Here is a 13,019-nt window from a genome sequence, read left to right on the forward strand (position 1 = left end):
TAATATATAATTTTAAAGTACTTATATAATTACAAATTTATATATTAATTATAGTATACATATGTCCACACTCCGTAAATAGTAAAATATACTATTTAATATGTATTAGAGCAAGCTCTTTCGAATTAATATAATTTAAAAAATTATTAATAAGCAATACTAAATATGGAAATTGATTATAGATAGAATAGTATATGTAGATGTATATAATTAGCTAAAAATCAATTTATATAAATGACAATGCATAATTTCATAAATATAACAAATTTTAATTAATGTTGTTCAAATTATCAACAAAAAATTAACTAAATGACTTTAAAGCAAGTTTGCTTTTTAAAGATCTAAATAAATTATATAACTTAGTGATAATGATAGGGCGTATTGCAATAGATAGCACGCTAAAAGAAGCAAAAATTGATGATTTATGTAATTTTTAAAAGAAAAAAGAATTTATTGCAAGTCACTAATTTAATGATACTGAGGTCATTTGAAAATATAATGAAACATAAATCGCTAATTTTATGAATTTATGGTCCATAAAAATTTAAGAAATATGACTAACATATGAAAATTAAAAGCCCACTTAACAATGTTTTTAGAGCAAAAATAGAATTGCAAATTAATAAATGCATAAACGGATTATCCATGATAAATCGTTGCAAAGTATTCATGATTTAATAGATATATAATTCATTCATATATATTGAATAAGACAATTAGTTTCAACATTATCATTGGATTATATATACCTAGTCTAATGTTATTGAAAATTATTGTTTTGAATTCCAATTAATCATTACTTTTATTAATAAGAAATATTTTGTTAAAAATGTGAGTAATTTCCATAAAAATGATAATAGGTTTACGATAACGAATCCGTGCAACGCACGGGATAGAAAACTAGTTAAAATGTAACTTTCACAAGATGAAATTACTTTAATTTATTTTAGAAGATTTTCATTAATGGCATGATCTTAAATACAAGTAAAACTCTTGCACATTATACCACATGGCACTCTCACATTTTTTCTTCTTTTTTTCTTTAATTTTTTTATTCCCAACGTATATGAGAAGAAATTGCGGTGATAAATTTGTCCTTTTTCTTTTTATCAAATAATAAATATTTTTTCTTTCTATTTTAAATTATTATTATTCTAAATTAACATTCGACGTGTTATGATTTTTCAGTGAGATGAAAGGGCACAATATTAATCTATGATTGAAACTAATTCTCATTTAAACAATCATTTTGCCATAACTATTAGAGGCTTTTAACAAGTTTCGAACCCTAAGCCATATGTAAAGTTCGTTGCTTCGAATATCTTTGCCACTTAAAATCTATTATAATGGTAAAAAGCAATGACACATTACTAGCTTATGATTGAGAAATTATTTATTTTAATATAAATTAATATTAAAAATGTCATACTTTTTCCAATGCTAATGCCAACACTAGCCTATGATTGAGTCATTCTCGCCTGGACAGTGCAACTAAAGTTCGTTACTTCAAATTAGCGAGGCCATTTATAAAGATTATTATATTGACATCATGCTTTTCTAATAAGAAATATTGAAAATTGAAATTGAAATTAGCAAGTCAAAAAGTAAGCTTAATAGCTTAAGAGAATAGTATAATCTAAAAAAATTGGATCATTATTAGCAATCAGGAGTTCATAATTTCTACATATAAATAATTTTATTGTTAGCTTCACTTATGCTCTATATTGATTATCATGACAAATTAAAAAATTGACCAAAAATTTTATCGATCACGACATCACGCGGATCCACACGCTAGTTAATAAATTAAAAGTGTTGTGTGCAACTTCAATCTCGTGTTGCTGCCATGGCCGGGCTAATTGCTAAACCAGATATGAAGACATGCAAGTCGTGTAAACTTCGGGATGCAATTTGACAGAAGTCCAAAGTTTGGGCCGCTAAAGAGAATTTCTCATGAACTGGATTAATTAAGATGCACGCGAATACGTCTAATTGCCGTTGAGATCTGGACGACTTGTCTTCGTCCGTCTCCAAACACCCTCCTAACCCAAATCAATTCTCATCTCCATCCACCGATTCCTTCGACGGGGCGGAGCAGAAGCTCCAAGGAAGGATTTCGTCGCTCCGCTCGGGGAATTTCGACCCTGCCTGTAGGTCTCCCCCCAGTTCTGCTCCATTTGGCGCACCTCCGAGCTGCCCGATCCATGGACGTGCCAAGCTCATGGGACGCCCTCCGCAAACAGGTCCTGCGATTTCGCCTTTCGAGTCCTTCTCCTACATATTAATCTTTCGCTTCATAGAGAATATTACTCTCAGTTGAATTATGGATTGAATAGCTGTCGATCTGATCTTGGTTGGTTTTTGTTTTTGGGGCTATCGTGGAGTTATGCAGGATCTGATAGAGTCCTTGTTAGTCTACTGGGTGGATCCATTTGATATGGTTGAATAGTCGGTTTAGCTTGGAACTTTCTTCTGTTAATAGGATCCCAGGTAAAGTTAGGCTTTTATCAATGGGAGATTTTGTGTTTGATTGATGGTTGAATGAGCCCTTAACATCCTCCAGGCGGGCCTTTGGTTTATGCTTGCGGTACAGAATTGAAGTTTAAGTTATCGATGTATCAATCTACCTGTTTTTTATTGATAATTTGTTGAGAGATAGTCAAATCTTAGGATCTTCTTTCGTGATTGCTCGATCATGTAATGCGCGAATTGTTACAAAAAAAAAGAAGAAAAAAAAAAGAAGAAATTTAAAATTGAGTGTTTATCGTGCCACTTCTTTGTCACGGGTCTTCATGCATTCAGCTGAATTATATGGATTATGGAGGAGGCTTTTCCTAACACAGACTTTTATTTTCAGGCGAGGAAACTCGAAGCTCAGTTGGATGAGAAGATGAATTCATTCAGAAAGCTGGTTTCTGCAAAGGCTTCTTCTAAATCCGATGCTTCAGAAAATGATCTAGAATCTGGGATAGATCGACTACTAAAACAACTCGAACAAGTTAATCTTCAGATGCAAGCGTGGGTGTCATCAGGAGGGACGGAGATGGTTTCTCATACCTTGACAAGGCATCAGGAAATCCTACAGGATCTTACACAGGTATCGCATACTCAGTAATGTGAACAAGCATTCTTTGATAAGCTTCATAAAGTCATGCTATGAGCTGCACTTGATATTAATACATGTGCAAGCCTTATACTTCAAATCCCCTGAGGTGCTGAAAGAATCTGTACATGATATTAATACATGTGCAAGCCTTATACTTCAAATCCCCTAAGGTGCTGAAAGAATCTGTATATTGCTCTTTTTTTTTTATAATCACTTTAAGTTGGAGCCCCTGAGATGTGGGGTCTCTGGCATAACTAAATTTTTTTTTTCTCCCGGCAGATGGGGCATGTCGAATTATAAAATGATGTTAGCCATGTATGAAGTGCAGGAGTTTTATCGTCTTTGTTCCAGCCTTAGAGCTAAGCGAGAACATGCTTCTCTCCTCGAGGACTTTCGAGAGTATGACCGGACTAGATTAGATCTGGAAGAAGGTGGTTCTCCAGAACAAGCTCTTCTCCGTGAGCATGCTTCCATTAGTAGAAGTACAGGACAGGTATTGCACCTGTTGTGTCGGCTAATTATAGTTTTACAGTTACATTTTCTGTGATCTGTTTTACAAATGTGCAAATAGTTGTTTTGCCTAATTGATCGAGTTTAATCCTTTCTGTGTCTGTTGGAAGTAATGTAGTACTAGAGGTGGGATCTATTTATGATTGAGATTCTAATTATTTAGTAATTGCTGAACTGTCAAATGAAATATATACTTGGGAAAATTGTGCGGTAGCAGCCCTTGTGGAAATCTCACAATGAATTTTGTTGTTTTGACTTTTGAGGAAATTATACAATTTTATGTCCCGGATTCTGAAATGACGCAAACTCTAGACAGCCCGTGCCAATGTTCTATCTGGATGCTGATCTGTTGTTTCATCTTTGTGTGATGAAGCAGTTGCCCTGAATTCTCTTATTCTCATTTGCCTGGCTTGATTAACAAATAAATGGCACTGCAGACGGATTCTGTGATTTCTCAAGCGCAAGCAACCCTTGGTGCACTTGTATTGCAACGGTCAACATTTGGGGGCATTGATTTGAAGATCAGCAATGTTAGCAGCCGCCTACCAACAGTAAGTGTTCATTTGCATTAGTGGAACATAAACAATGATAAATGGATAAATGAAAAGAGGATGGGCAAACTTTCTGATCACTGAAAGAAGATGGGTTCATGAAGCTATATTTTCTTGATGGAAAATCAAAGTACCTTGACGAAGGCCTTTGTATATAAATAACACAAAGTGCTGATTCCATGTGATTTCTGCATGTCAAGAGTTGGAAGTCTGTTGTGCTTGTGTTGTGAACTGCATTGATACACTGGTGCAGGTAAATAATATTCTCTCTGCCATAAAGAGGAGGAAGTCAATGGATACGATCATACTTTCCCTCGTTGCCTCCATGTGCACGTTCCTCATTTTCATATACTGGTTGACCAAGTAAGGATCCCAGTGCTTTAGCATTCATTTGGAGATGGGCATTTCGCTGGCAAATTTTGTTGTTACTATGTTGTATCTAGCATATATCCTCGCCTTGACTGCTAAATTGCAACTTGATTATTCTCCATTTCCATTCTTTTCCTTTTGTCTTTTTTACCTCGCTCCCTTCTCTTTCCCTCTTTCTATATATGTGTGTGTGTGTCTCAGTAGTTGGAGGATGATTGTATCTACAATGGCCATGTTAATGGATATAGTTTTTGTTTGCTGATATTACCCCGTTTGTTTAGTGCAACATCAGAAGAGGCAAAATTGTCTTTAGAAATTGCAGTTCTCAGGAGGATGAAATAATTGAAGTTTCTGCATTTTTCTAGTGTAAGGGTTAGGCTAGAGCTAGAATTGATACTGCTTGAAGTTTGAAGAGGCTAGAACTAGAATCGATACTGCTTGAAGTTTGAAAACTTACTAATATCTCGTCGCTCGTGCTATGCCTCAAAACTGTTGGATGTTGTGAAACACACGGGATTTGTCGACTTGGGTTTTATCCCGAGACCAAAGAACTTGTTTCTTGCTTAAAAACGTGATGTCTCCACATTCGTCAGGAGCTGATAGACGACCCCCCGGATTAGACTTTTCAAACACGAGAGAGTATCAATACCTTTCAGGAAAGTAAAGATCGATTACCGAATGAGCAGAGAGAGGCCAGGAGATGGGATGCGGCGGGGAGAGGGACAGGGTCCTTTTATTATTATTATTTATTTTATTTTTTTTTAAGGATAGAAGATGTGTCTATTAAATGAGGGCAAATGTTGTCCATGCAACTTTTAGAATAATGTAGAGGGGGGGAGGGCGCTTTCAACTTTGAAAATGATTTTCATGCAACTTGGTAGCTATTAGGGACATTCGGTTCCCACTAACTTCCTCGCTTTCCTTTTGTCTTTTGTCTTTGATTTAACTTATCTAATAAAGCGATCTCTTTATTACATGTTGGAAGCAGTAGTTCATTTAATCATGTAGGAGGGCCAGCGGAAAAGTAATAACTCATTCATATGTTAACCAGGGTTTTGCTTACATTAATTGCCCGATCTCTAGAGCTTGAGAGAGCTGATTCTTTGTGCCTTTGAACTATCGATGTCCAAACGAGATTAGAATCATGAGAAATCGAAAAATAACGGCACCAAATATACGTGATATAATCCTCAAAGAGGAGCAATGGCATCCATTAGATTAAAAAACCGAAGATTACAATGGAGATGTCACTTGTGTCTCCCAAGCCTCCTTACCGATCCGAATTTCATCGAGAAGAGTCTCCCTGACCTCTCACATTTCTCACTCTAAACCCTAAAGTTATAGAGAAAATAAATCCGAGATAATTTTCGAAAGATCCCAATCAACACTTACCGTCCCTCGCGACATTGTGCTCTTAAGTACGAGACTCGCTCTATATATATAGATACAAGACCCCCATATCTTAAATATATTATAAATCTCTCTAGAATAATATTTCATTTGAGATATAGATGTTTCTTTACTTAAATAATCTAAAAATATTCTAGAAATATTTTTAATATCTCCTATGAAATATTTCACTCTTTAAATATTTAAAAGATACAATAAAATCCCTATAAAATAAGAGATATATCGGTCATTCCTCTTTTCGACCAATCTCGTCGTCGCTTACCGGGTCTTCGATTATTCGAGTCCTTCGGGCTTAATGCAAGGCATCTCCAACAATTATGATACGGTGTAGAACGCTAGAAGAATATATGTATATGATTTGATTCTAGTTTGGATTCGAATGTTGAAAATCGTAATAGCAAATATATTTCTTGCTGGGTTAGGCTAAATATGACGTGGTTGGATACGATATTATCATGTTTTATATTGGATAGGGGATGGATTGCGACGTTCGACTTTTCTCTTCGAACTATTTGACACTCTCAATCTCATCATGCAAAGTCGACAGACAGAGAAATCTTTAAAAGATATCCAGGGTCCAATTTTCATTGGACAAAGCAAAGCATCTCGCATCATCACACGGACCGATCAGAACACAAGTGCTCTCACACCAAATTAAAACTATATAAAACTTTTCTGTCGGGGTCCACACAAATAACATATTACATTACTCCTTTACGAGCATGATGCGGCACAGAAAGCTGACCGTCGGTTTTACCATCGATTCCTGGCTCGACAAATTAAAGCAGATCATGCAGAAAAGCGTTCTCGTCCTCCCTCATTCATTGCGAACTAGCTAGATCACCGCTGAGTACAGGAATATCGGAATTATGTACGCTGAGCCCAGCCTTCGCTGGCACAAATATTCTTTCAGAACACGATACACCGAAGTTTTACGCCGACGTGCGACTGTTACCCTGGTTTGACAAAGTAGATCGTGCGGAGAGACTCGTACTTCTACCGCCTCATTTGCTTATAGTGAGATCAGTAGGAGCCGGGAGGGTGTTGGTCAAGTCCAACCTTTGACTGGCATATATATAGATCGGTTAGATAGATCTTAACGTAAACATGAGCCAATCAGAAGGCTAGTTGGTGCGTACGTGGATGCGGATCCCACCTCGTCCTTAATGTTGTGTGTATTTCTCTTCCTACCATGATACGATGATGACTAGAAACTATAAAATTAACCATACATGTTAGAGCCAGAGCTTTATCTAATCTAAAACTTTGTAAAAAGGAAGCTGAGCCTTTGCTGCTGCTGCTGCTGCTGCTGCTCTCTCTCTCTCTCTCTCTTTTTAAACTGTTTTGAGGGAAGTGACAATGATTCCATGTGAGTTTCTTTCTTGGACAATGCGTGTGGGACGGGACGGCAAATTTTGGGAACCATTTTTAATTTTAGGAAGGGGGAGGGGACTCTTTTTCATCTACTTGTCGGCCACTTCTCTTGCCCTCTGCAACACACACAATCTCCTTCTAGTTCCAGCTTTAGCTTCTGCATATGGCAACAAAAACCCGCACAAAACATCGTTGCATTTTCTTGCTCTTACGTTTAATAAATTCTCGACACATGTACAGTATTTTCGTACCAAAAAATCATTAATTTCAAGAGCTGATAAAAGTTCTGATCAAATCATAGTTTGTTATATATTCATACCTAAGAAATTTTCTCTTTTTTCTTTTTTTATTGAAATTTTGGTTTTTGAGGCATATGTTCCACAGAATTGTTAGCCTACGAAAGCGATTTTTGAAAATCTTTTTTTTTTTCCTTCTTTTTTAGTGAAATGCACATGCTTTTTTTTTTTTTTTTTTCCAACTAGATAGGGCCCGCGTTCATTTGGATCACAGGGACGGTTCCAAATGTTTGAAAAGTGTCCTAATTTGGGTGTTTTCTCTGTTCATTTGTGGGTCTCTCTTTCTTCTCCCCTCGTATGAAACAGATGGATGCACAGACAGATCGATCCAATTCCGATATACGCACGGTGAGTTTAGAATCTACTGAGGCAGGGACATAGAATGACAAGGGATGAGATAATCCTTCTTCTATCAGCCAAACTTTTTCCGGTTCATCGGAAACTGTTTGTTTCCAAGGCTCTACTCCCTTTATTTTTACCGTAATAGCAATCATCGATCTATCCGAATAAGCTGTATACACAACTATCAGATCGGTGGGACTCATGTCATGTGGCAGCTTCTTGCTCAAACTTAGGGGTAAAAGTTCCTCTCATGCATTGTTCACCACCACGCAACACAGCTAAAATTAAATGAGCGGGCTTCCAATTGCCTCCCTGACCAAATTACTTGTATTTCCAGCTGTCAAGTTATTGTATAGATATGAACCAAAGCTGCAAAAATGTTTTGGAGAATAAAATACAACGTACGGACACACTTACTTCTGTAAGCTATAAATTCTTGAAAAACACATCCTAACTACCTCAGCCTAAGGTCTTGAGTTGTGTGCTCTTAATTAGGTTGAGATTATCAATTTCTTGTTCTCATCAATTACTCAATAAATTAATCGATAAAGATAGAAAATCAAGACAAGTGTTTTGGAGTTTAATAATTGAGTGCGAAGCAAAGCACGATGCTTAAAGATCTTCAAATTCAGACCCACAAAGATCCTTTTCAAGCATGTTCCGCGCCCAATCTCCACCGGATTTTGTTAGATTTCTTTAGTCATTATATCGAAATAATATAATTCTAATAACATGCATGCTGCCGAACCAGGCTATTCCTAGCTAGCTAGAAAAATCTTTAACTCAAACACCACTCATTATCTGCGAATTTTGTCGATATAATTTCACATGAATAACAGAGGAATTTTTTAAAGTATGCGCACAAACTCACTTCTCTTACGTATTATGAAAGAGAGAGAGAGAGAGAGAGGGGGAATCCCGATCGATAAAATATGCTTTTATTATCGGATTGGAGGAAGGAACTGTTGTAATTTGTATTCCAATCGTGATCATTATAATAAGGTCATTATCGAAAACACGACTCTTGCTATTGTCAAGGAAACAAGCCAAATTTTGTCATATTCTTACAATCAATCAGTATCAATAAAGAGCTTCATTTTTTTATTCTAATTATTTTTTTAATGGCAATGTTATCCTCATCTGCAGGGCAAATGTCAATCGAATATATGGTCTGGGCTGGGGTTTCTATTGAACTATCATGTCTCAGCTTAGTTAGTCAGTCGAATTTTTAACAGACAGACGGATAGATGGATATATAGATTGATTGACAGATTCCTAGTAGACATGCACATTGCACGGAAAAGGATGTAAATTGCAGAAAATAAAGAAAGAAAGAAAGAAAGATAATAATAATAATAATTAAAATTCCCATTAGCCCAAGTCCTTTCAACTCAAGTCTTTGTGGAAGCTCACCTAACATTTGAACAGTTATTTATATCCTACTAAAGATCAAATATGCATATATCGTTTTCACTGTTTTAGGAAGCATATGTGCCCCGATGCGTCCGGTATAGGTTCCGTCGCCCCATCGAGTCGAAGGATCTCAGGCTATTATTAGATCGTGTCAAGACATACTTCCTGGTGTATTATATATAATCAATAATCCAAGTAACTAGAATTTTGACCGGGCAATATGCATGGAATTAATCAATAAATTAAGATTTGGATTTCGCTTCCGTTGGATTATTTTTACGCGTACATCGACGGAGAGTTACGGTCGGTAAAGATCACGTGCGCGTGGTCCTCCTCTACTCTGAAATGGAGATGTTGTAGTACATGAATGATGATTTTATGAAAACTGGGGGGTGGGTGTGGTTTCAAGGTTTACAGCCACTTCCAATTGGACGATGAAAAAGGAGGGAGGGGGGGGTATCAATCGATGATGCTCGCCGAATGAAGAAAACTTTATTCATTCAACTAAAGCAACTATGATTAAAGAAGTCCATAATGTTAATAACATGGACAGGAAAAGGTATGTATTTTGCTCCCGATTCGATTGCCCCTCAACCTAATTATAAACATATATATGTATTATTATATACTTTTTTTTTTTGTTTTTAAAAAAATGAAGAGGAAGTGCACGTCCATGTCCACTGTACACTACCGAAGATTTCTTAATCATCCATGCACTGACATATATTATAACTGATGAATTTGGAGGAGAAGAAAAGGAAGAGGAAGGGAAAGAGGAGAAAGAGAAGAACAGCAGATAAGGACAGAAGCATTTTCTGTGAAGATTTGCATATCCATTTTCATTTGTTCGGGGCATCAGACTTTTACTGAAACCACACCTTTTTCTTCTCTTCTATCTTATTATTATTATTATTATTATTATTCTTATCTGAGGTTATGTCCATTCCATGCCAACAGTTCCCTCCCACACATAATTCCAAATCCCTCCATTAAAAAGCCATCAAACATCCAATCCTCATCTCTCTCTCTCTTTTTTCTCTCTCTCTCTAGCCATTCATCATTCTTTGAAACTCAAACCCAGCCCCCCTTCTCTCACATACCTCTCCCTGTACAATTTACGGAAGAGTTGCAATATTTGCAGCTCAGAAGCAGTTTGCGCTGTCGTGCCAGTTTCGTTTTTAGATTTTTCAACGTAGTTGGACTTGGAATATCTTTCCGATTCGAAGTTGCCGAATCCTTTCGAGGCAAGTTCAGGATCGTTTACGCGATAGGCCAGTTCCCTTTTTTTTTTTTTTCCTTGGGTGGGAGTGTTTTTATTTATTTGTATGCTGGGTTTCGACCCTCAAAGTTAGTTTGAAGCACATGATTGCTAGCTCTGCCTCTCTCTCACTCTCTTTCCGTATTAATCCAGCGAGCGAGCGAGCGAGCAAACAGGGGGCCCGAGCAAAAAGCTTTTTGTTTCCTAGTCCCTTCCCATATTAAGACCGCTTTGTAACTCCCAAACAGAGTGAGTAATAAGCCTTCCTTTATATAGCTCGCAATCCCATTGATTGCTCTTACTAAAATTTCATCTTTCCTTCCTTTTCTTTTTTTGTTCTTCCCGTACCTTTCTGCTTGCCATTCATCCGACGCATAAACCCCCCAAATTATTAGTATCGCTTCTTGAATCCTTGGTCTTCCCGGCCATAACAGTCAGGAGTACTTTCAGTCTAATTCCCAGAGAGAGAGAGAGAAGAGCCAGCAGAATGATGTCAAATTAGCTTCTTAATTTCCTGCAATTCCAGACGCGGTCTTATTTCAGCTACTGAAGTTGAAATGGAAGGAGGACACAGTGGAATCCAATTACAGGAACAACAACTGGAAGGTCACCTGAGATTTCAGGGAGTAAATCCTCCCATTTTCTTGGACCTGAGCCTCTCCCGGGAACTGGACCCCGGTTCCGATGGAGGGTCGAAGCCCGAACTCAATCTCATTGACGGGTTCGAGCCCACAGACTCGGTTTCTCCTCCAAACTCGGAACAAACCCCTCAGGATAATGAAACAGAACAGCAGCAGCAGCAGCAGCAGCAGCACAGAGTCTTCTCTTGCAACTACTGCCAGAGGAAGTTCTACAGCTCGCAGGCTCTAGGGGGCCACCAGAACGCCCACAAACGGGAACGAACTCTTGCCAAAAGAGCAAGTTCTTCGAACGCTAACCGGTACCTAAGCATAGCTTCTCTTCCCTTACACGGGTCGTTCCACAGATCGCTCGGGATCCAAGCCCACTCGTCGATGGTCCACAAGCCGTGGCACAGGCAGGCCTTTGATCAGCAGCCCGGGATTGGGAGGCTCATCCAGGAGAGCTTTCGTTCGGCGCCAAATATTGGCTCACCCTCGGGCCTCGGGGCTGCAAGGTTCGATGGGCTTAGGTGGTTCCCAAACGCGTCCGAGGGAACGGGAGGGATGGTTTTGTGGGGTGGTGCGAGCCATATGATGAAGAGCAGGCCCGATGAGATTCAGAAGCTCGACTTGTCCCTGAAGCTCTGATTATTTGGTCCTTTTTTTTCTTTTTTTTTTTTTGGGTATTTTCTCCTGTGAATTTTTGATCTTCGATCTGAAGTTATTTCAGTTCTTAGCTGCAGCCTAGCTAGGTTACTTGTCAGCGGTAACACTTGTAAATGGTTCTCTCTTTATATCATTAATTTGCTTACTAGAACCCTTGAAATTGCCTTCTGGTAGCTGCTGGGTATATCCGATGATGTTCTCATCCGTAGCATGACATACAAGTGATTTTGAAAGCCGAATCTGACGAGGCACAGTTAAAAGCGGTCTTATTTTGTGCTTCCATCTTTTGATGAAACTTGCCCCGAACTTTGGACAGACACTGAATATATATCATGCCTGGTCCGAAATATACTCGATTTTAATATGCAACCGGGTACCTGAACTTTTTCCCTGTTTAGATTATGCAGAGATGTAAATAGCTGGAAAAACTTTATCAGACCCCTCAGATCTTATGCTCGATGGATTTCTTCCTCGTGTGGTTGAGATGGGATCCGTATGTAGGTCCATTTCCCATGTGGATGATTTGGATATCGATTTGTACGTTAGCTTTCCCGACGTCTTCTTGCACACAGACTGTCTGCCAAGGATACAAAACTGCATAATCTGGAACAGCAACGTGATTTGACCCACTTGCAGTTTGAAGTAATAGACAGTCCACTAGCAAACCCCACATGTACGAAGGCGAAACGAAAGGGAGAAAACAACTGGGAGACCCTTACATTTATCCAGGGGGGGGGGGGGGGGGGGCAAAAAAGAAGAAGAAGAAGAAGAAGAAGAAGAAGAGAAAAACAAACACGGTATGTGAGAGCAAACCATTAGCACATGGAGATACTCGAAAAAGATGAAGCATTATGTGACGGGGTTGGAGAGAGCAAAATCAAATGGAAAGGAAAGGAAAGGAAAGAACAGGGAGGACTGGAGATGAAGTAGAGTTCGGTGTGGTCATGCGATGAGCCATATATATAAATGGGCCTCCCACATCATTTTCCAGCATTAAATTCTTTTTTTCTCTTTATGTATAGAGAGGTAGGTCGTGAATCTTTGTGCCTTTGATTTCTCTCCTAAATAGATCTCTCTCCCTCTCAGGAGTGCTGGTGGGCCCAA

At 38.2% G+C, this 13,019-nt stretch overlaps 2 protein-coding genes across 4 annotated transcripts; both read left to right on the top strand.

Annotated features, from left to right (window-relative positions):
• Positions 1 to 1,987: 1,987 nt before the first annotated feature.
• On the top strand, positions 1,988 to 5,512 carry LOC116192801 (Golgi SNAP receptor complex member 1-1). 3 transcript variants are annotated; one of them, XM_031521449.1, is made up of 7 exons: positions 1,988 to 2,243; positions 2,393 to 2,490; positions 2,858 to 3,097; positions 3,435 to 3,599; positions 4,054 to 4,167; positions 4,421 to 4,530; positions 5,130 to 5,512. In XM_031521449.1, exons 3-7 carry the CDS (start codon positions 2,891 to 2,893, stop codon positions 5,134 to 5,136), a joined length of 603 nt encoding a protein of 200 aa, XP_031377309.1. In that variant the 5' UTR covers positions 1,988 to 2,243; positions 2,393 to 2,490; positions 2,858 to 2,890; the 3' UTR covers positions 5,137 to 5,512. The 3 variants fall into 3 exon arrangements, with proteins under 3 accessions (XP_031377309.1, XP_031377307.1, XP_031377308.1); XM_031521447.1 differs by lacking the exon at positions 2,393 to 2,490 and having other exon boundaries at positions 1,989 to 2,243; XM_031521448.1 differs by lacking the exons at positions 2,393 to 2,490; positions 5,130 to 5,512 and having other exon boundaries at positions 1,990 to 2,243; positions 4,421 to 4,800.
• Positions 5,513 to 10,224: 4,712 nt separating this feature from the next.
• On the top strand, positions 10,225 to 12,088 carry LOC116193198 (zinc finger protein 1-like). Its single transcript, XM_031521997.1, has one exon. It carries the CDS (start codon positions 11,187 to 11,189, stop codon positions 11,895 to 11,897), a length of 711 nt encoding a protein of 236 aa, XP_031377857.1. The 5' UTR covers positions 10,225 to 11,186; the 3' UTR covers positions 11,898 to 12,088.
• The last annotated feature ends 931 nt before the right edge of the window (positions 12,089 to 13,019 follow it).

The sequence above is a fragment of the Punica granatum genome, chromosome 1 (assembly GCF_007655135.1).
Source record: "Punica granatum isolate Tunisia-2019 chromosome 1, ASM765513v2, whole genome shotgun sequence".
NCBI lineage: Eukaryota > Viridiplantae > Streptophyta > Magnoliopsida > Myrtales > Lythraceae > Punica > Punica granatum.

Bases quoted from the DNA above. Each gene is read 5' to 3' on its own strand.
- LOC116192801 (XM_031521447.1), top strand. From the start codon at position 2,205: ATGGACGTGCCAAGCTCATGGGACGCCCTCCGCAAACAG. The intron at 2,244-2,857 runs GTCCTGCGATTT...TTTTATTTTCAG, and splicing joins GGGACGCCCTCCGCAAACAG to GCGAGGAAACTCGAAGCTCA. The intron at 3,098-3,434 runs GTATCGCATACT...TATGAAGTGCAG, and splicing joins TCCTACAGGATCTTACACAG to GAGTTTTATCGTCTTTGTTC.
- LOC116193198 (XM_031521997.1), top strand. From the start codon at position 11,187: ATGGAAGGAGGACACAGTGGAATCCAATTACAGGAACAACAACTGGAA.